At 35.5% G+C, this 22,096-nt stretch overlaps 1 protein-coding gene across 4 annotated transcripts in view; it reads left to right on the forward strand.

Moving 5' to 3' along the window:
• Positions 1-22,096, forward strand: part of BBS9 (Bardet-Biedl syndrome 9) — a 320,100-nt gene that overhangs the window by 181,710 nt on the left and 116,294 nt on the right. For all 4 annotated transcript variants that reach the window (XM_068935862.1, XM_009679691.2, XM_009679693.2 and 1 more), the window contains one exon: positions 13,824-13,934. In XM_068935862.1, coding sequence (XP_068791963.1) covers positions 13,824-13,934 — 111 coding nt within the window. The remainder of the gene's footprint in view (positions 1-13,823; positions 13,935-22,096) is intronic.

Here is a 22,096-nt window from a genome sequence, read left to right on the forward strand (position 1 = left end):
AGTTTAAAGGGAAGTCTACTGATATCAAGGAAATATTTCAGTTGAGGTGTGTGTTTTGGCTTGAGTTTGGATGCATAAGAAAACTTCACGAAAGTGTGTTGAAATGATTGCTCAGTTAGAAGAAGCTCTCCTAATTTTTTAAAATCACGTACTCGTATTTCTATGCATTTTAGAGTGTTGAAGGATGTGCTGCATTGTAGATGCTTGTTAGATTCTACAAATTTTACATTTGGAGGAGAGAATGCATTGATTTGTTGAGTATGAAAATGTAAACAAAATTTTACAAGTTTCAAAAAAATTGAGGGAGCAGGAGGCCAGGGCAGGGGTCCTTGGAGCATACATACTGCGTTCTTTTCTCATCTGACCAACTGTGCTCCAGAACTGACAAATGTGCTCCAGCTTCTCATGGGCATTCAGTCCGTGGATCAAGTCAGAGTAAACCTTTAAAGCATGAACAGAGTGGACACTGAGTCCTTTACATGAGCTACTTCACTCTCTAGATAGCCTACTATTGTTCTGCTTCACTTAATATTATAGACATAACCAAATTAGACCGAAGGAGCACTTCTTAACTAATAAAATGTATCCTTGGCCTTTGGTTGTTGCTTGTATCAATCAGTAAGCTTGTTTATATGTATAAAATAAAAGTCAAGACAATTTACGAGGTTTGTTGCAGACACAGAGTAGACAAAAGATTCAGAATGTCACAGACCTTCAGTGGGCTATGCTACAAATTCGTTAGAAGAACACAAACTGTTAATGCAAGGAAATCAAATACGATAATATTTAGAGAGAGTTTTAAAAAATGTTCCACAACAAGTTCTTCCTTGTAATGAATGAATTGAGGTCTTAGTGAGGTCAGGATGATTTTTGCTGGAAAGTTAAAGCTGATTTTTCCAGTGAGACAAAAATAAAATATCAGAGCCAAACAGGTGTCACTGGATTCCAAATGAAAGATTTGTATAAAGATATCAAGAGAACAGTATTCAGTAGGGTTAATAGTCAGTTTGACTCTGAAATGTTTAGACTATTTTTGAATTTGTGAAATATGAGGAAACTAAGAAATTGTTAATGCTTTTATTAAATACTTTCCTTAAAATGTGCTATTAAAAACAGAGTGGAAACAAAAGCTCATAGGTTTGATGACAGCAAGCTACATTTACATCGCTTTTTTGATTTGTCACTCAGATACAGGTATTTGGACTTAAATGACTTTCCAGTGTTGTACAAGTAGAGAAGGAAAGTATACACGAGATATTACTGCTATGGCTAGAGGGCTAGGAGAATGCAGAGGAGGAATTAAAAAGAAAAAAAGGTAGAGTATTAACTCTAGGGGGAGGAATAGGCATAACTCTTTTTTTAATCAATAGTTTCATAGGGAAAAGTCCACCAAACAGTTTAAAAGTATATCCACCTTTGCAAAAAAGCTAATTTGATTTGAAAATTGTTTTAGAACGTAAAGGTCAAGCCAGTTTCAAATAATGCTTAACTTACCCTTCCAAACTGATATTAAGAGTTCTAACCTGTGTATTTGTGCATAGTTCTGTAACACAGATGTAATGCTATTTTGAAATTGTACAGTGCAGACATAAAAGTACACAAACAGGTAGTAGACCATAGCAAATTTCTTATTCTGATTTGAAACTTTAGCTACTAACTGGGTTGTTTGTGACTTTCATGTGCAAGCCTAACTTGCTGTTGAAAAGCCTCTGTATTGATAAATCTATTGTTTAAGTGTCACCGAGTTCTTGAACAGAACCCTAAATATTACCATCAATATGAGCAAGAAAAAAGTTGCAGTATCTAGGAAGGTCAAAATAAATGTTCAGCTTCGCAGTTAAGGTAAAAATTGATCTAAAAGAGTATTGTAGGAAAAAATGTCATATTTGAGGCAAATAGAGTATCAAGTATTTTGTTGAACAAATATAGAAAGTCTTCAGAAGTTCTATGGGGTATAAACATCAAATTCAAATTGAATGTGATAAAATTTATTTTTAAGTGACAGCTTCTTATGCATAGGATCTCATAAATGATTTTGACTGTAGATCCATAAACTGCTGTGTCTTGAAGCAGGTGGATATTAGGTAAGAATTACTGTGAGAACAAAATTTCAGTTGTAACAAAAGAAGGTCAGAATGCAAAGGTACGCAATGAGCCTGTGATTAATACTTTACTATCTAAAATAAGTGATCCCCCCTCCCCCATTTTCTCATTGCTTCATTTTAATGTTAAGAAATGCTCTCAAAGACCCTTTGGTTTGGCCAGCCCTGAACTTGATGCATGCCTGAGAACTTTTTTTGGCTGCCAAGCCTGCTAGAAGACATTTCTTTCTCAGAGTCCTGTCTGACCAGCTTTCTTACCAGCATGAAAGCAAAGCAGAGGAAAACTCTGTTGCTCTTTAGACATGTTGTATAATATGTACTGAGTTGTGATTACTGCAGAAGCATTGAAGTCCCTATGTTACAAGGAATGGAATACCTCCTCTCTATACACTTGTGTTCCATTACTGAAGTTACATTTGACCTGTTTTCATGTTCAAGAATGAAGGATTTGTTAAGGGAAGCCTTGGAGAGGATGGGGCCTTATTCTTCTTGAAAGTACATGGCTGGGAGGAGAGGTAATGAACAGAAGTTGGAATACTGGAAATTCCTGTTAGATACAATATGGAAAAATCTTTTTTGCTGTGTTAAGTTCTGGAACAGGTTGTGCAAAGAAGCTGTGGAATCTCCATCTTGGAGATATGCAAAACTTGACTGAGTAAGTCCCTGAGCAACCTGATCTAGCTGAACCCATTTTGATCAGGAAGTTGGACTAAATGACCTCCAGAGGTCCGCTGCAACAAATCATACTATGATTCCCATGTGTTCGCCTTTGTGCTTTTTTCTGTTAGATTAGGTTTCTGCTAGATGTCTTTCCAGATCTGACTTATCACATGGCTTCAGTCATAGCTTTATGCTAGCATAGAAGAGGCAAAGAGAAACCAAAAATTGGGATGGTAACATGAGCTTCCTGTTTTAATGAAGACTCACTTGACTGGCTTGGAATAGTTCTAAAACTTCAGCTTAAGATTGTGTTTCTTACTAGATAAACTTAAAAGATAATGAAGTATCTTTACTTTTAAAAAATGGATATCAAGGAATGAAATAATATTACACAAATTGGTAAAAGCAACTCTAAAAACTTATTTTTTCTCTCTTGCTTTTTTTTAATTGATTGTTGTGACTGGGCAAAATAATCTGTAAGAGTGTCATTTCAATTCATTCTTTTCTCCAATTTCAGGTTACTTGACTAGTATTTTTATTGTATATCTTGAATAGCATATTTGTTCCTTTGGTTTTCAGATTGCTTTCTTCTGCTCATAGCCTCCTTAAAGATGATTATGCAGACTTCTAAATTATATTTTAGTTAAACTATGTATTACAAAATTTAAATTTAATTTGCCATAGACTTTGTTTAGATTATACTAATGTGGTATAAATACAACAAAAATATGATTTGGAGTTGGAGGGAAGAGGGCTGCCCTTATCATACAGCTTTCACCTTATACTTTAGCAGATTTCAGGGTATTCTGTCATAGTTACCAAAATTATATTTAAAATGAGTAATCCCTCCTCCTATTCAGGGCAAAAGATGATCCTTAAAAATTAAGAGAGTTGATTTAGAAAGTTAAATAAAGCATACGGTGTATAAATAGCTGATTGATAGCATCTCTGTATTGTACTTGTTTGGTCACTTATTTAATTTATTATTTTGGACAGTAGCAGCACTGTCAACTTTTTAAAGAGATGAACAGTTAATCCTATTCCTTCCCCTATAAAAAGCCACTTTGTTTCAGACTTAGCCTTTTATTATAAAAACAGACATTGCTTTACCAAAAAGAGCAGTCTGGATTTGAACGTAGTTTTCTTCAAATATCCTTTATCTTCTAGTGGATATAATTCATTTGATGACATTAGCCAAGTTAAATCTCTGCCTCCTGACTGAAAAGTTCAGTGTCAAGGTTCTTCCAAGTGGTTAGAGATTTTTGGGAGCACAGTTTCTCATATCTGTAGATGCCTAATTTTCAGGCAAAAAGTGTTATACTAAATATTTACTTCTGTGAATTGTCCTGTGAGAAGTCCTTCCTTCTTAAGCAAGAAGAAATGTCCAAAAGAACTTCACTAAAGGAACATCAATATTATTTTTCAGTTTTATTATTTTCCTAACATTTAAGCACTGTTGGTGTTAGAAAAGTTGCATGTGATTTGCACACAGATGTGTGGTGATATTGAAAATCATGAAATTCTATCCACTTTCTAGAGTAAAATTTGATGAATAGGAAGAAGTTTTCTAATGAAGGGATCTCTGTGTCTGCAGGAGAAGATTACGTGCAGTTCTGTGCTCACTTCCTCCAGATAAGCTAGATTAATTGAATGATACTAGTAGGAAGCAAAAAGGTGCCTTTTTGTTTCAGAATTATAAAACTTGCATGTTGATGGTCATGGCCTTTTTTATTTTCAGTGTGGGTTCTTAGACCTGTCAAAATAATGAAATTTGCTGCAGGGTTTTACACAGCAGAAAAGTACTCAGGTTCTGTCTCCATGTGATGATGCCAGGAACCATCATGTTGTTTTTCTCCTAAAACCAGTCACACAGACTTTAGCTTTGTGAAGAGTTGACCTAACATGAGATAACACTTGGATTTAATTGATCAGTGGAGTAGGTAATAAATAAAGTATTAAATACTAAGGGGATTAAGGTCATGTACGTGACTTATTGCAATATTGGAGCAAAGAATTCATTATTACCTTTTGATTATTTCTTAGCTCCACGTACAATTAGTGAGAAAGTAGGAAGTTACAATATACAAAAACACAGTGCTGTCTTCAATATATGCAACAGAAAAGCAAGTTTCTTGAGTGGAGGTTGTATTTCAAGTGTGGAAGGGAACTTTTGCATGATAAAAAGGAGGATTTTCTTTTTCTCTTAACAATACTTTGATTTTGTAGACTTTTCCATGGGTACACAAAGGATCAAAAAGTTGTTTAACGTAGAAATTCAGCAGATATATGTTCAATGCGTTTCTTCTGATAGCATTAGAAAAGGATACTTGTATCCCTGTTTGTTTCATCAATGAGTTTGATTATTTCCAAGAAGTATCTGGAGATATAAAAGAACAGAGGCTAGTTCTTTAGTCTCTTACAAATATAATATCTGATTATATGTAATGAATTTATGCATATGGCATTTTTGTACTTTACGGTGAGATGTCCATCCAAATATAAATACGTGAAGTTTGCTTACCAAATGCTTTAGAGAACCAAAGTTGTCAGAATTACAGTTCTTAAGTATTTCACAGTATTTCTGCTGGTTGCAACAAAAGATTTTGGTGATCTCTTGGTCCCAGAATCTTTATATTTCTTTATTTTCCATTGAGAACTAATAGATTACTTGCTACAACTAAGTAAAGAAAGCAAATAGTCTTTCTTTTATGATGCATCTCATGTTCTCTTTGAATTCTTCAGGAGAATTATTATTAGATAAATAGAGAACACTAATTAATTAGTATTCTAATGATTAGATAACAATGATTACTAGATAATTGAATAATTATAGAATACTAATAGATAAATCTGTATCTGTTTTGTCCTGTCTCTCTTACACCTTTAATTTTATGAGGAAAAAGGCAAAGGACAGACAAGAAATTTCTGACTCAGAAGCTCTGAAGTTCTATGTTAGAATGATATAATTTAATCCCATTAAATGAAAACAACAATGGAGTTGTTCACCTCCGCTTGTTCTGTTCAGGGGCTCTTTAAAACCCTTGCTCTTCTGGTGGGTCAGAAACCTTCTACTTTCAACTCAAAATTAATTTATGATCAGTTCCTTCTTGTTTCAAGAGTGTCCTTTATTTTACCTGAAATGAAAGATATCTGTCCTAATTGTATTATTGATAAAGATGAGCCCATTCTGTTTCCAATCCTCTTAGCTTAGAGGGAGTAATCCTTTACTCTATTATCTTTAAGGTAGGTTGTTTCTATATCATCTTAGTAATCTTTAACTGCATTTGTTTCAGATTTATTTAATCTTTCATAAACATGGTAACAAGAACTGAACACAGCATTCCAGATGTCTCACCAGTGCCATGTTCAACCTAGATAGATTTCAGAATTGCATTCACCTTTTTCATGATCATCACAGTCACACTGGAGCCTTTTTTATTTATTTTATTTTATTTTATAGATTTTTGTTTTAATCCTGATCGTTTCTGTGGCTTTCGTATCTTCTCTATTAAAGCAACTGCAGTTGGTATTGAAATCTGATCCTGGTGGTCTATAGCTAAAGTTTGATACTACTTTCAGTAAACCACTTTTAAATCCTTTTCCAAATTAACCAGTTCTGACGGGCTATTGAAAGAGTACTACCACGTTACTGCTACGAAGTATTACTCTACCACTTTTAATTTGCCTTTCTGAACAGCATATATCCTTCAGTATCAGCATTTGTGTCCAAATTACTATTCCACTATCTTTTCTTACCACAGTATATCTGACTTTGCGTCTGATGTCAGTAGTTTTTATTCCTCTTTTCTGTTGCCTAAACTCACATATTACTGTGCATCTCAAATACTTTTTCTTTAATTTCATTCAATTTCCTACCTGGATAAGGAGTAAACCTTTCATTATATGTCTGTCTGACTACTGTTCTTAGGCTGTCTCAAGCATCTGAAAGACCCTGCGTAGCATGTCCTCAAGTGGCAAATTTCTTTATTGCATATTCACAGCTGAGACAAAAATCCCGATTTTAATAACCCCTATTTCTGAGCTTCCTCTCATCATTAATGGCTTATTAATATTGTTTTGCCTAGGTTAATATTTCTCCATTTTCTTGAGGGTAGTTTGTTATCTGTGCCTCCAAACTAATGAAGGAATACTCATCTTGAAGGTCTGAGGTGCAAATGTACCGGAGAACACTTGGAAACACTCGTAAGGCACAAAACTGCAAAGAAATCACAAACATCTACTGTCTCCTCAAATTCTCTCTACAGGGAATAAGGACATATTCTTTCTTTACTAATATGTCCCAAATCTGTGTGTGTGTATGTATGTATGCATGCATGCATATACATATATATAGTGTGTATGAGTATGTCTCCATGCATGCATCTTTGCCAAAGGGAACATTACCTATTTAATTTTTAGATGCAACTTGACAAATGATTTCTAAAGATCTATCTGCCTTACCACCATGCATTACTGAAACAGTACAATAAATACAAGCTCAATGGCATTGGAAAAATGTGTTACTGAAAACTTTAACGCAATGTATCACATATTTCACACATATATGGATGTATACAAGCACAAAATGAATTTTTATATGTAAAACAAAACCAATAACAACAAAACCCTTGCACATTCCTCCTCTAGCTCCCAAAAGGGATATCATCGAGTTGAGTTTACGTTACTGAAGGAAGAAAGTTGCCTTGAAAATACGTTGATGACAGTGTATTCTGTAATTTCTGCTACTGCAGTATTTAAGCATTTGAAAGAAAATCCTGTATAGCTGTGCTAAATGCAACTGCAGTTAGAGAGGGAGTGAATAGAAGGGGAAGAGAGCATGAATCCCAGTCAGAAAGCACCAGGTGTTATGTTAGACAGTGTACTTCCAAAGAATTGCAATGATTTGTATTGTTCTGGTGTTTGTCAAGGGTTGCTATTCCCCTTGAAAAGCCCTTGTTATAAACCAATTTTTTTTTATACTGTTACATAAAGGGAGATGGAAGTCCTCCAAGCACTACACAACTGAGTAATGATTACCTCTCCCAACACACATCAGAACACAAAGAGCACATTTTTCAACCAGTCCAAACTCACCAGGTGAAAGTGCTGTTGGATGAAACAGTAGATTTATGTGGTTGAAGCACAACTGTCATTATTCATCCACGGTTCATAGTAAGAAATGACTTTTGGTTAGATGTTGAATGGCCATATATAGTTTACTGTTATTCCGTTCTCTGTCCTGCTTTGGTAAGGGTACTACTGAATGCTCATTTTGATTGTGTTCTTGGCTGAATGTCCACTAATGCTTCTTTAATAAAAACAGCTGTTAGATCTGTTCTTAGCAATCTGTTTCCCCACACCATTCCTATGACTGGCATACTGCATGCACTGAACCTCACCCTGGCAAAATGGCCAAGACAATTTAACAATGTAAATGGCATAGCCCCTCTCATAAAGAGATTGTACTGTCAAAGTACCTTGGACTTCCTAAGTCAAGATTTTAGGAATTCAGGCATGTTCAAAATATTTGCATGTGCTGAGAGATCAGCAGAAGGCACACAATTCCTGCAAATTATCTTTGCCTAGTTCTCAATAGTTGCAACTTATTACAGGACAAGCTAAGGAAATTATGAACTGGTAGTTTCATTAAGAAACGTAATAATTTTTGGTGACCTACAACGACCTTGGACTGCGTGCATAGTCACTGTGCTTTTTTCATTGAGTTTATTGTTCTAATGGAATGTCATACAGAAATATTTTCTATCAGGTTGAATATGGTTATGTCAAATCTGGTGTACTAAACCAAAACAGAGTTTTGTGACTACCCAATTGTAGCCACGCTAATAGATATGCTATGTGCTATGCCATTTCTACCCCCCTCCTCTCCCTCTCTCTCTCCCCGCTCCTCCTCCTCCTCTTCTCTCTCTCCGCTCCTCTTCCTCTTTCTCTCCCCTTCTCCTCTTCCTCTCTCTCTCCTCCTCTCCTCTTCCTCTCTCTATCTCTCCTCCTCCTCCTCTCTCTCTCTCCTCCTCCTCTCCCTTCCTCTCTCTCTTCTCCTGTCCCCCGCTAACGTTTAGTAATGGGAATATGCTTACATTTCTAGCACTGGACTCCAGATCCAGTCTGTGAATCAGTCTTGCCTGGACTCATTACACTCACAAATGTGTAGTGTTTTCTTCTCTAGATCTTACTGTTCTCTCTTTTTTTCTGGGAAGCAGCAATAGCACTATCTAGCCACAAAGGCTGTGTGCAGTGGTAACATAAGCAGGCAAGCTACTTTATGCTGAGCAAATACCAATAAAATTCATAGGGCTTTATTAAATGTCGCTCGTTGAGTCAGTAAGGAGTAATTATTTTGTCTAAAACTGTTTTAGAATGAACAGTCTCTAATACCTTAGACTGCATTTTAGCATACGCTTTCTTGAAAATTATAGACACTGCAAAAAAAGACTGCATATGCATTTGTCTATAGTTTTGAAATTCTCTGTGGAATAACTTTGCTGTTTAGACTAACTCCATCATATAATGGTGTGCACATGGATGAGAAACCTGCTTTTTAGAGAACTTCCTGCTCACACCTTGACTGTCTTGCTGCCAAAGACTGCTTGTGAAACTTTTTTTTTTCTTTCTGTAAAGACTCTTGTGAGAGAGTGAATTTCAGGAGGAAAATGGAAACTTTTGAATAGTTTAGGTTGTGAATGACTGTAAAAGAAAGAAGAAGCCAAACAGTCTTTCCCTGAAAGTACCTTTATTCTTTAGATGTATACTACTTTTGTTTTCCTATTTTTCAATTTTTAGAGTCATATTAGAACATGTGTAAAAACATGGTGATAGGAACCTGTAGGAAAACTGTAAATGCTTAACTTTATGTATTGTATGTTTATGTTTCCTTTGGGTGTGGGTGTCTTTTTCCAACTTAAGAACTAAATGTGTTGCAAAAACAGATATAGTGAAAATAAACAAGAGAAGTCTCATTTCCTTTGGTGAACAAAGTTCACAATTAGCTTGAGTGTAGTTTTGTGCATGTTGTACCCTATCAAAGAGTTTTGCTGACTGCAGCTTCCTGCTTGGATTTATCATAACTGATAAAAAAATGTGTGATGTCAGACAAGAATTTTAGCTACACGGAAAGAGAAGGAAGAGTCAGTCAACTGAAATACCATATTCTAGATGTTATTCCTGCCAACAATTAATGGTGAAATTCATTTTATGAAGCAATGTTTACAGACTGACATCTGGAGAACTTCTCAACCTGGATCATTTCCAGTCTGTAGATTTATGTACTATTCCCCCCTTTCCCCCCCCTCCTCTTTTTTGTTAAATATTTCACTTTTCCTGCTTTGTACTATTCACTTAAATAATTATCACTGAATGTGAATGATTATGCTGTTGTGATTTTCATGGGACTCTAGACGGATAAAAATTTTAAGTGCTTGCTAAAATGGACCTTCAGTGGATACCTTTTGAAATGGAGGCAGATACATGCAAGAATTCAAAGAGAATTCAGACTTAAAATTGTATTAGTCTGTGACCAGAAAACTCAAAATAAATACCCTCAGTAGAACCCTGGAAATATGAAGTTAAAAAGAATTTAGAGTTCTAAAAGGAATGAGTTCTTTTCAGTCTAGTCTTTCTGAATTATAAACTATTTTTGAATTGTAAAATCCTGGTTAAAAAATGTGGTTTAAATGTTATATTCCCTGGTGTGAATTTGTGCCTTACCCATTTCCCATTTGACTCAAGTCACTATCTTCAGCGAACATTTTAGTTCTTCACATTCTTTCTCTAGAACATGGCAATTCCCTTGTATCCACTACTCCCTCTTTTCTTTGGGAACTCATAGCAGTTGCCAGTGCTATCCATCTTTATTATGAGGATGGGTAGCTGTGCCCATTGAAGCATGAAAGTGGAATTTACCATTGATTTCAGTAGGTGCAGCCAATATCCCTTGTATTTCTGTGTGCAGGTTGATATGTAGACATGGGGGTCCAGAGTCATCCTACTTAGCCCTAGACAAATGGGCAATATAAGGAGTGTAGTCCAGCAGATTCTAATTGCAGTTAGAAAAAGATATTGGTATTGGTAGAGGAGAACAGATCCCAAAGCATGATCCCAAAGACCTTGATCATACAAGCCTCACTTCCAAAAAACAGTAAAATTATCACTATTATATTGCTTTCTTCTCTGGTGCTTCACTGAAATAATTCATGGGACAAGAGTCCTAGTGAAATCCAGTCTCACTGAGAATAGTGCCCTTGGCACATTGGATGTATTTATGGAACAACAGTATTTAAAAACAGTTCAGGAGGAACAATTTTTAGTGTTAGCATCTTTACAGAATTAGGAAGTAATTACTACTCATAATGTTGAAAATGATGCTGATAGTGTTGCTCCGTATATTCTGTCTGCACTTTCTTTGTATGTAAAATAGTCTGTCACTGGTAAAATTTCAATCTTCAATACTCTCTATCAGGAAAATAATGTTATGGAAAAAGTTAATTTTGCCTTTAGTTTTGGTACATTCTGACAGTTTCAGTTGACAAGTAAATCTTAACAAATCTCTGACATCAAACTCAAGAGCAGGGAGTCTTGCTTCCTTTTAGAAAGTGGTTTGGTATACCTAAGGGCAAATATACCTTTTCTAGCTCTTACTCAGTTACTGTTAGCATTGATGACTAATGAAATATTTTGGCGTGAAAAGCCAGTAGTTATCAAGGCTACCCAAGTTAGGAATTTCAGGTTTCAGGGTGAATCTTGTAAAAGCTTTTATTTGCATGCAGAAATGCAACAAATGTTAATGGACTAAGTGGATTTTCACTCATAATGGTATCAAATGTTATAAAACCTTTTAAAATGTATTACCATTCTTAGTAGTTCTTTTGTGTGAGAAACCTTAATGTATCCTATGTTTACATGTTTATGTTTAATAGGATAGAGTTTATCTGAAGAATAAGAATGACAAATATCTAAATTGAATTTTAAAGCAGTAGTTTCCATTTTGTCAAATCTCATAGTTTACATTTTAGTCACAATTTGCAAGTGGGAACAGAAATATTAGTTTACTAGTATTTATTTTCATTTAAGGTGTAGGTATATTTACATATAATACACTGTCAGGCATTATCCCAGTGTTATAGTATTTTAACAGGAAGATATTCTTCTAATTGTCCACTTTCCCAATGGATACCCTAATATCTGAAATTATGATGGATCATATCAGTCTGTACATTGTTGACACATTTACTCTAACTTTCCTTTCTAACTGAAAAGATTTGCTTGCTCTAAGTCAAACATGAATCCATGATGTATCTTAAATTGCTTGACAGGGTGTGTCTGGAACAGAGTAGCTTATGTCTTCTCTCTTAGAAACAAACAATGCTGTATCAGTTCTTCAGGTCATATAAATAAGTGTCTGTTTCCACAGTATTCACTGCGGAACGATGTGGTACATTACTGTAGCACATTGTGCGTGGTCTTGCCAGTGTTTCCGAAACTGCTGAAGAAAATACAGCTTTCCTATTTGGGAATGCAACATGCTGTACAATATTGTTGGGTCAATATCTCTTATTTTTAACCAAAGTTTATCCTTTTTATTTCTGAGGAGAGAATAGTCTATGTTGCTGCAAATTGGGTACCCAAGTCATAGGCCCTGGCGTAGAACATTTCTTTTCAAAATAGAACAATTATTCCATAAAGCAGAAAAGTCTGTGTTCTCCTCCATTGGGAGTTAACGTACAGTTTATAAACGCATCCTTTCAGAAGACAATAAGTAGGTAAATGGATTTGTTTGCTTGCTATTGGTAATCCTGGGAGGATTAGAGAAGAGAATGAGATGTAATCTTAGGTCTTGGACCAACACAATGTTTAAATAAGAGCTAAATTTGAAAGCAGGTGGGTATTTGTTTGCATTTGAGCATAGAGATTTTTATGCACTTTATGGAGTTTTTGATCAACTATTAATCTGAAACTGCTGAACGAAGTTTCAGGCTAAAATGACAGCTGCTGAGAATATTTAAAGAAAAGATGCAGAAATATGAATTATTTGATAAATGTGTTAGAAAAAACATAGTATTCAAGCTGGGCTAAAAAAGTGGTATTTTAAAAAGCTCCTCCTTTCTTTGAAATCTGTGTGGCTCTGACAAAAGCTACTCTTATTGCCATCCACTGAAAATATAACAAATATGGCAAGCTTAGCATTCAGCCTATATTGCTAGCAATGCACTCGTTGTAAGGACATGTTTTTGATGTGGAACAGTCGCACTTTCTCCAAAGTGCTGATCATAGCTGTTTTGAAAGAAATTTCCGTCATCCTACTCCGTTACAAGCCCCTGCAGCTGTCTTTGGATGATAGTAGTACTAGATTGTACCTTTCTCTGAATTCTTATAAATAATCATTTAAACATGTTTGAAAAGAAAGCTTTACATTGCTATGTTCTGTAGTGAGCTACTCGGAAGGTAGTATTTCAAAATAAAAAGCAGCCGTTATTTCATATATTCTAAGATCACTTATGATGAATAAAAGCACTGCCAATACAGCATGCAGTTGGACAGTGAAAGTGTCCTTGAGTTTCCATATTTCTAGCACTAATTAATAAAAATACTATATTGAATAGCTCATCCAAAAAATATCATCGTATGTCATTCTCTGTGACAGGCTAACAATCTTCATAAGCTTTGACTTTTGAAGTTATTTTATTCATGCTTAATTACTTTTGTTACAAAACTAGCTCCTAGCAATCTGATCTTTAATACAGATCAAATGATTTCCATCTTGGAAATTCAACACTGATTGAACTGATTCAACCGTCATCTTTACGTGTTTCATATGTTTAATACATTCAAGCTTTTTTAAACTGGCATAATCTAAAGGCATATTCTAAGCACTAGTAATAGTTCTCCTTCACAGAAATTTTTGTCCAGTTTTAAGTAAAGACTTCTTCAGTTTTATACATTTTCAGGATTTCTTGTCCATTAATTTATCATTTCTTTTCCTTATTTATGCACTAGTGAACTTGTATTGTTGCATAAACATCACATTACAATTCTTCCCATTTCAACTAGGTGGCTGTACTACAATCCCAGAGTCTGACTTAGAGGAAGGAACAAGTGTCCCGGGCACCGCAGCAACGTTTACCAATCACAAGCACATCACGAAGCAGAAATCCAAGCCTGGTAAGTGAAGGAGAATTACTTTTTTGTACTTAAGATGCACAAGTCAATTTTTCAGAATGCTTGTGGATACATAAAACAAAGGACACGTATTTCTGGCTTTGTTAGGATAATTTTCAATTTTTCTTGGTTTAACAGAATGATGTGTAGGACACTGAATTTTTCCAGCTACTTTTAGCAAGAATAGGTAAGCGTAGAGATCAGTCATGGAATTAAAAGCTTTATTGTTGAAAGGTTTTGTGCTACTTAATATTTGAATGAGATGCTTGAAGATGTTGCTCCTAAACTCTTTTAGAGACGGGGAAATGAAGCTAAAGACATTTTGGTGTAATAAAGTTGTTTTTTTCCTGCATTAAGGTGGTTAGACTTAATGCGAATTGGTTAAAATATGGTTATTACTTATCTTTTGTGGGAAGACTTCCTAGAATTTCAGAAAAAATATTATTGGATATAATAAAACAAAATTATACTGGTTATAAAATATGCTGCATACAGTGATGACACATTTTCTGGAAAGACTTCATGCTGCCGGGAACTGTAATATAGTGTTAACATATTTTCAAAGCAGTACTGTAAAGTAGTGCATTGCAATTTAATAAAGTGCTTGCTTAATAAAGCTCTCAGACTTTGACTCCAGCTATTCTCCGTTCTGTTTACTAAGTTGCACCTTCACTCCTTCTTTCCCCTCATTTTCTATTATGTTGTTATGATTTTCCTGTAATACTGGATTTTAAATGTTGTTACTAAAATACATGTTTTCATTGTAGATGAGTCAGGTTGAGAAGAATAGAAAGAGCGTACAGGCTGCAGTCAGCAATAGTCAGAAACAGACAGAAGGTCTGTATGCATCTGCAAAAAAGTTAATTACGTATATAAACTGCATCCAACTGCTTGTTTGCCCAGCTAACTTTTGCACAGACAGTCATGGATTTGGAATATATATTTACTTGCAATAGCAGGTTTTACCTTGGAGAATTGTTCATGGTAGGCAGGGACGAAAGCTATGTAATGCAGCAATGTATAGTAGTACCACAACGTAACTTTAAACTTCAGAATGAATATCTGCTCACAAAAACAACACAAAAAACCTGCAGAAGGCCTAGAGGTCTGATTTTTTTCAGAGGACTAATTATGTGCAGTCCCTGTGCTCTTCAGGTCATAAGAAGAAGGGAAGCTGTTAGCTTTGACATACGTACAGTTTAACTTTTGTAATGTGGGTATATTAGGTACCCTCCTTGTGATGGAAAGATGTATCAGCTCTATGTGATGTAGGATACAATCCTGATAAAATTCCAGGTTCAGGTGACTACAACAATAAATCAAGAGCGTATGGCAGTCAGTCCTCCTTCTTTGTCTGATGCTCCATTCTTCCAATCAAGCAGATGGTGCAGAAATTTTAAGACTATGTTTCAGTGTTTTTCAGTAGATGTTATTTAAACGTAGAAGAATACTATGGTTGCTGAAAAGACTAGCATTAGCGGAAAAGTTTAGAAGAACAGTACAAAATATTCCTGAACTCCAGAAACAGCATCATGGGGACCTGCATATCCTACTGTGAGTCTTAGCCCATGATAAAAATTGAGACGTGCATTTCATAGCTGGCTGTTGTTGATGCTTTGCAACTTTCTATAAAAGGCAGAATGAAAATTTTGAAGGCTTTAAATTAGTCTTCAGGTGTACAGCCGAGTGTTATACCAATGAATTTAATTCATTCATGGTAAGAGTTGGCTGCCATCTGCCAGTTAATGCTGCAATATAGAGAGAGCCTAGATTATCTGCCACTGAGCTGTCTGGAAATTCTAATTGCTACAAGTGTAGGAGCCAAGGGAGCTACTTAAACCGTAAGGTAACACTAGGAATGAAATCACAGCATTGCAGTGTTTTTCTGAACATGATTTTTTTGGCCTGAGTTCTTGCTCAGGCACCAGAGACTGCAGCAAGACCACAATGATTGAGTTGAGCCCTCAAAGAACATTTGTTTTGCCTTGCGCATTTCGACTTGTTGGTAGGGCTGTATCAGCTGCACTGATATGCCATGCAAAATCTTAATGTTCTTTACAAAAACCCTCCAATTTATGAATAGGATTTAATAATAGAGGCTGTAACACCAAATAGCTCAAAATTGAAGAGAAAAAACAGAGTCTCTTCAGGTGTAGCTTGGTGTGAGGATGAGCCAAATGGCTGGTATATCTGTGTAGGGAATCTGAAACGAAACATCTCTAGTAACAGCTAGTATTTGTGCAGAAATATGGAAATGGAAAGAATAAAATGAGCCGATCAAATTAGAATAATCCAAAGAAATCTGTAGGTCACAGGAGGACTTCATCTGAATCTAATGGGCTACCATCTGTTGAAACTGAGTGAGAAGTATAGCTACATACTTGCTCCATCTGGTGCCAGACAAAATCTTAGCAGTGGGATTTTGTGGAGGTTAAAGGCTGTTAATAGTTGTACACAGTGTAGTACAGAAAGGAGTAATGAAGTTGCATCGGTGGGAGTACGTATATTTCTACATCAGAAATAATGATAAACTCTGATTTCTGCCACAGATATAGCATGCTAGATTAGAACAAAGCCAAAGCAGTTCTCCACAGTGCAATTGTAGAGGCAGAACAAAACAGAAAAAATGACTTGTTGGAAAAAAGTGTACAGCTTAATTTTACGAAAGTCTCAGTGGGAGTTGCTCGTTTAGAAAGGAAGAAGCAAGAGTTCTTTCTGACATGCTGTAGTCAAGACTCCCTTGATTATAGGTAAAGTGCTTGTGGAACTAAATCTGCTGAAGATCAGCACTCTCAAGAAGGTTGGAGCATGAAGAAAAGTTGTGCTTAGGAGGAAGCTTCAAGAGCAAGAGGAGTCTTGAATTATGTGCCAGACTTTGTGAGCTCCCTAGGAGTGTCTACAGTATTCTGCTGTGATAGACAAGGTTCAGCTAGTGTTAAACTAGCTAAGTCCAGTATTACTAGCAGTCTGCCTGTGATAACATAGCATTGAACACTGGCTATAGAATTTACAAAGCTCAAAATAAATACTCAACGGATAATTCATATGGAACTCTTGCTGCTAATAAATATCTGAGCTGGCTAATCTCTTGCTAGTGAGATGTAGTGTGTAGAGTATATAGTGATGAGTGCCAGTCACTGCATTGTAGGCTAGTATGCTCTTTGGGCAAGTTGAAATTTTTTAAAATGCTTTTAAATTTCATCAAACCCTAGGAAACCCTAGGAAAGAGGTTGCTGCCTTAAATGTTTTGTGTGAGCTATTCAAAGAACTCTGAGGGAAATGAGGGATGGAGACCTGGAAGACCATGCTGTGATATGAGGAAATGTGCTGTAGGGTAGCATCCTGCTACAGATTTGCAGGTTTTTTTTCATACCAAATACTATATCGAGGCTTTCCGTGCAGCTGCTAAACATGCCAATGAGGCAAAAGCTTTAGTTGATATAGTCACTTAGAACAGCAGAAAATGAAATCTAGTAGTCATGCTGTGAATGTGTGTTAGGAGGGGATGAATGATTATGACGCAATCACTGAGTCTTTTTGGAAGGTGAATTAATGGTTGTATGATGTTTTCTTTGCGTTACTGAGGTACTTCACACTTTTTTAATTCAAGTGCATTATTATTCCATAGCACAAGGCAAAAGCATAGCAAAGAACGGGATCAGGTTCACAGTATTTGCGAATGGGTGATATTATTGCAGTTGGAGGAGTTGCTTCTTGCCAGTGTCTTTGAGTGGGTGCAAGAATACTCCCTTGAACATTCTAGGATATCCAAGTGAATAGAAGATAATTCTTCTTGCTTACTCCCTCAAGGCATTGAGTCTGTCTGCATTGCATTTGGAGGAGTAATTATAGCATGATAAATCTATTCCGCTAACTTTCATCTTGCTGTTTTGGTAAAGCGAGGACAGAGCAGCACAGATTCCATCGTGGGCTGCACAAGCCTTGTGGAGAGCTTGAATGTAATTTGAAGTTCTGAATCTGCTTTGAAGTCTCTGCTGCTACATCATTGCTTTTTCCCTGAGCTTACAACTGTAATGCTAATACAGATATGCAGACCTCTGCTGCAATCACAAGTGCAAATGCAGTTATTGTAGACTGTCTTTCATGCAGGTCCTCTGCATTTCCTTTCTTTGTTATGCTGTTCCTGCTGTCTTGCATTTTCTTCTGTAAAAGTTATGAATTTCTTACTGAAGTCACAGTGTACTTGAGAGATTGAGTTGTTTGGTTTCAAGGAAAAGTTTTCATATACTCTATAAGGTAACAGTTAAGTGGAGTTATCTGAATCTCAGTTCTCAAGTTCTCCCTTATGCTTACATATTTCTGACAAATTGAGCTGGAAATAACAGCAGTTTGTAACAAACAAATATAGGGAAGTTCTTGTAAATGGCAACTTTTTAGAGAATCTCTCTGGTGAATAAGGTGAACAATCACTTTAACTTTTGTCTGAACAATTGAACTGTGACAGATGGTAAGCTTTAGGATGAAATAAGCACAATTGGGTTTATTGGGATACAGCCCTAAAAATAAGCACTCTTTATTCCTTGTATGCCAGTGCTGCATGCTACTTTATGAAAGAGAATTTCCTAACCAGTATTCCTCCTGCTCAGTATTTTGAATAGAAAGACTCTGGTTGCTCTTTTATGAGTAAAGAGCTTTATTCTGGTAAGTCATGAGTAACTCCACTAAGTAGATAGAAAAACAGAGGAAAAGTTAATATGAATTAGAGAATAATTAGGCTGAAAAATGTATTTTTGTTTCTTTGTGGAACAACAGTGCAGTTTACTTTTTCATTTCCTTATTTGCTAAGCTCAACATTGCGACAACATTGGGAGTCAGATTTGTTAAATTTCATGTCATGCAACTATTAGAATTTTCATGTCTTGTAAGACTTGATTTTCCTGCCAGAACTTTTCACAGATAAATAATCTGTCCCATAAATAATCTATTCAAACAAACAAACAGTCTTAAATATTTGAGGGAAATATTTGTTTGACTTTGCCATGATAGTTCAGAATAACCATTGTCTATTCCCGAGAGAGCAACAGGAGACATGACAGCATGGCCCAGTGTTTATATTTATTGTTTAAATACAAATATTTCACAGAAGCTATTCACAAGAGCAGATATTACTTTCAACCTGAATGAAGGTAATAGAATGAGAGCATATTTCTATCCAAAGCTTTGGCGTTTGCGCTAGCTACTGTGCTGCTACTATTTTTAGTTAAAGTCTTTGTATTTTACTGTCATGCAAATATTTAGATGACTTAAGGATTAAATTTCAAAATTCTCATCTGGTACGCTTATATTTAGTAGAATAAATATACTTTCATAGTTTAATACTCATTGCATCTGAGACTACAAACCATCTCAGAGTTTATAGTCATGTACTGGAATAGATTTTTAATTCTTTCTTCAATTTGAAGCATCTGGCTTATTACTTTGAATTAAACACACAGACAACTATACAGAAATAATTGTGAGGTTGAGCTACAAACTCTGGTAAAACAAGACATTCTGAGTCAAATTTTCAAAACGGCCTTCAAAATTACACCCAGATATTACACAACTGCACAACTTTTCTTGCAAGTTTTGTTTTGTTTTGTTCATGTAGATGATGTGGATGCAATTTAAGAGGATCCTTCAAATTTAGCCTTCTAATCAAAGATTGCGGTCCCTGTTGGGCCTGGACAATTTTAGGAACCATTTCATGATTCCGGCCCACTAAGCTGCTTTAGTTACACAACCAACTATAAAGAAGTTTGCAAGCATTTTTCTTTAATGGATCTAGTGACACACTTAAATTTAGGTATGTGCTAAGTTTTCTTAGGAATCATGATTTACATGAACACACAGCTGTGTGAAATTACCATCTCTAAAGTGGCTCAGCATAAAGTGATGTAATATGAAATGAAGTTTTGCGATAAAGTTTCATTTATTTAATTTTAGAAAGGATTATTGTTAATGATTTGTCTTTATACAAGCAACTATAAGGTAAAGAGCTTTGGGATGAAATTCATTGCCAGCTGTACAGGAGTCTTTTCAAATTTATACTGTGCCTTTCTTACTATTATCTTTTATCTTCCCAAATCGAAAGAGAAACATCCTTGAATTTGGTTTGAAGGGTTTTTAAATAACCTGTAAAAAAACTCTAAAAGAGATAGTCTACTAGAGTTTTCTGTTTGTTTTGGATCAGACCTATAATATCTATACGGCTAATAACCACACTAAATTTTCGACATATACCACTAAAACACAGGTGGCCTTACTACTGTCATCGTACTACTGTCATTTCGCATCAATTTTGCTACACTGGTGGTCACTGGGATTTTGAGGTTCTTGCCAATTGCAGCAATGGTAGTTTCAATGTATGTAGCCAAGCAATTAATTTTTTCAGGTTAGACAGTATAACTAGGACAGAAATCAATGCTAATGCTAATTGTATTCTATATCAGATTAAATAGAATGGAAGTTTATAAATTAACCTCAAGATCATTTCGGAAAAATGTATGTGCTGTCTGGAATAGGATGTCATGCCTTTAATAAACTTTCAAAAGTATCGGGTGAATGAATCAGTGTTGCTTGGAATGCAGACCCTTCAGCAGTCCAGGGCCAGTTTTGAACCCGTCTTGTGTGTAGTTAGGTTACTGCATTCACAGTGAAAAAGTAATAAGAACAGGCCTGATTTTCAGATTTAATTTCTGAAAATCACCGAAGGACTGATTAGTTCTTGCTGTGACTGATCTGTTTGAAGGGAAGACTTTATCTCTTACAGTTTGAGTTGTTTCAAGCATTTTGACAGGTGAGTTGCAGTACAATGTTTTGTCTTTGAGATGATGAAGATTTTTGATTTAAAAACAAATTTGGCATTAAAATGCTAAACCTTTGATGACTACAGGTAAGTGAAAGCTCCTTCAAAACTTAACCTTATTAGTAGCCTGCTTATGTATTTCGTATATACGTATTGTAGTACCATGAGACTAGATCCTTATTTCTTTCTGTATAGACATTCTGATGTAAAGGGAAAGCTACCAGAAGCCTGCAGCAGCTGGGCCCACCTAATTCTTTAAAATTGCTAAGCTAATTGTTTCCACAAGAAAAGGTGCAAAGAAAATCATTGGGCTACAAAAAGCCTATTTTTGTGGAGAGAGCTGAAGAGATTTATGGGGGTTTTCTTTTCCGTAGAGTCTGTTTTTCTAAAGAGCAGTACAGCTTAAAAGATTAATGTGAGAATTCCTTCATTAAGTCAATACCAAATGAAGTGCAGTTTCTCCGGAGCTTGTATATACATCTCCTGTGAAACGTAATATAACCAATGAAAATGTAACAAGTACTATTTATGTTCTAATATTTGCAGATTCAAGCATATTCTGACATATATTATCCATATTTCTGCAGCAGCTGAAGTTCAGTCTGTGTGTATGTTTGCCCCATTCCAATGGTCTTGGTAATATTTTACAAAATGTTTCCTTTCAAAGGTTAAAAAAAGCAAAAAAGAAACAAACAACCCCGCCCCCCCCCCAAACCCATGCAAAGTATACTTATCGAGTATCTGACTGTTTCCGATCTGTTTTGTGACTGTTAATGGAACAGAAAGAACTAAGGGGTACTTTACACTTTACTTCATGCGATGGCTCAGGAATTATTGGGAGATGAGAGAAAAAAAGGTTTGAAATGAGCAGGTGATGGGATAGAGAGCCTGAATATTTTTCTTCAGATTCGGTGATTTTAATAGAAAAGATCATGTTTGTTTAAAGCACTTTTTCAGTTTGAGAAATCAAAGGAACTCTTAAAATTATTTGCAGAAGATTGTTATTGCTGCAGTTAAGGCAGCAGTAAAGGGTGATAGAAAGCATGACAACATAGTCATGGCTGTATCCAAAGCTTATGTCTATAAGACTTTCCTTATTTTGATTAAGTCCTGAAGAAGAGAACTGATGATGGACAAGAGAAGATAAGGAGCATATAACAAAAGATAGATTGAGAAGAAAGGGTGTGCTAAATATGGAACAAAATGAAAATTAAAGCTAAATATGTTGTTATGAGTTATGAATAGAAAAGGTCTTTTGTAGAGGAAAAGGGAACTACAACACTGTGGAAGAAATAATAAAAAAAAAAAAAGGTTTTGAGGTGACTAAAATGATTGATGTTTCTCATACTTCCTTGGT

The sequence above is a fragment of the Struthio camelus genome, chromosome 2 (genome assembly GCF_040807025.1).
Source record: "Struthio camelus isolate bStrCam1 chromosome 2, bStrCam1.hap1, whole genome shotgun sequence".
NCBI classification, from domain to species: domain Eukaryota; kingdom Metazoa; phylum Chordata; class Aves; order Struthioniformes; family Struthionidae; genus Struthio; species Struthio camelus.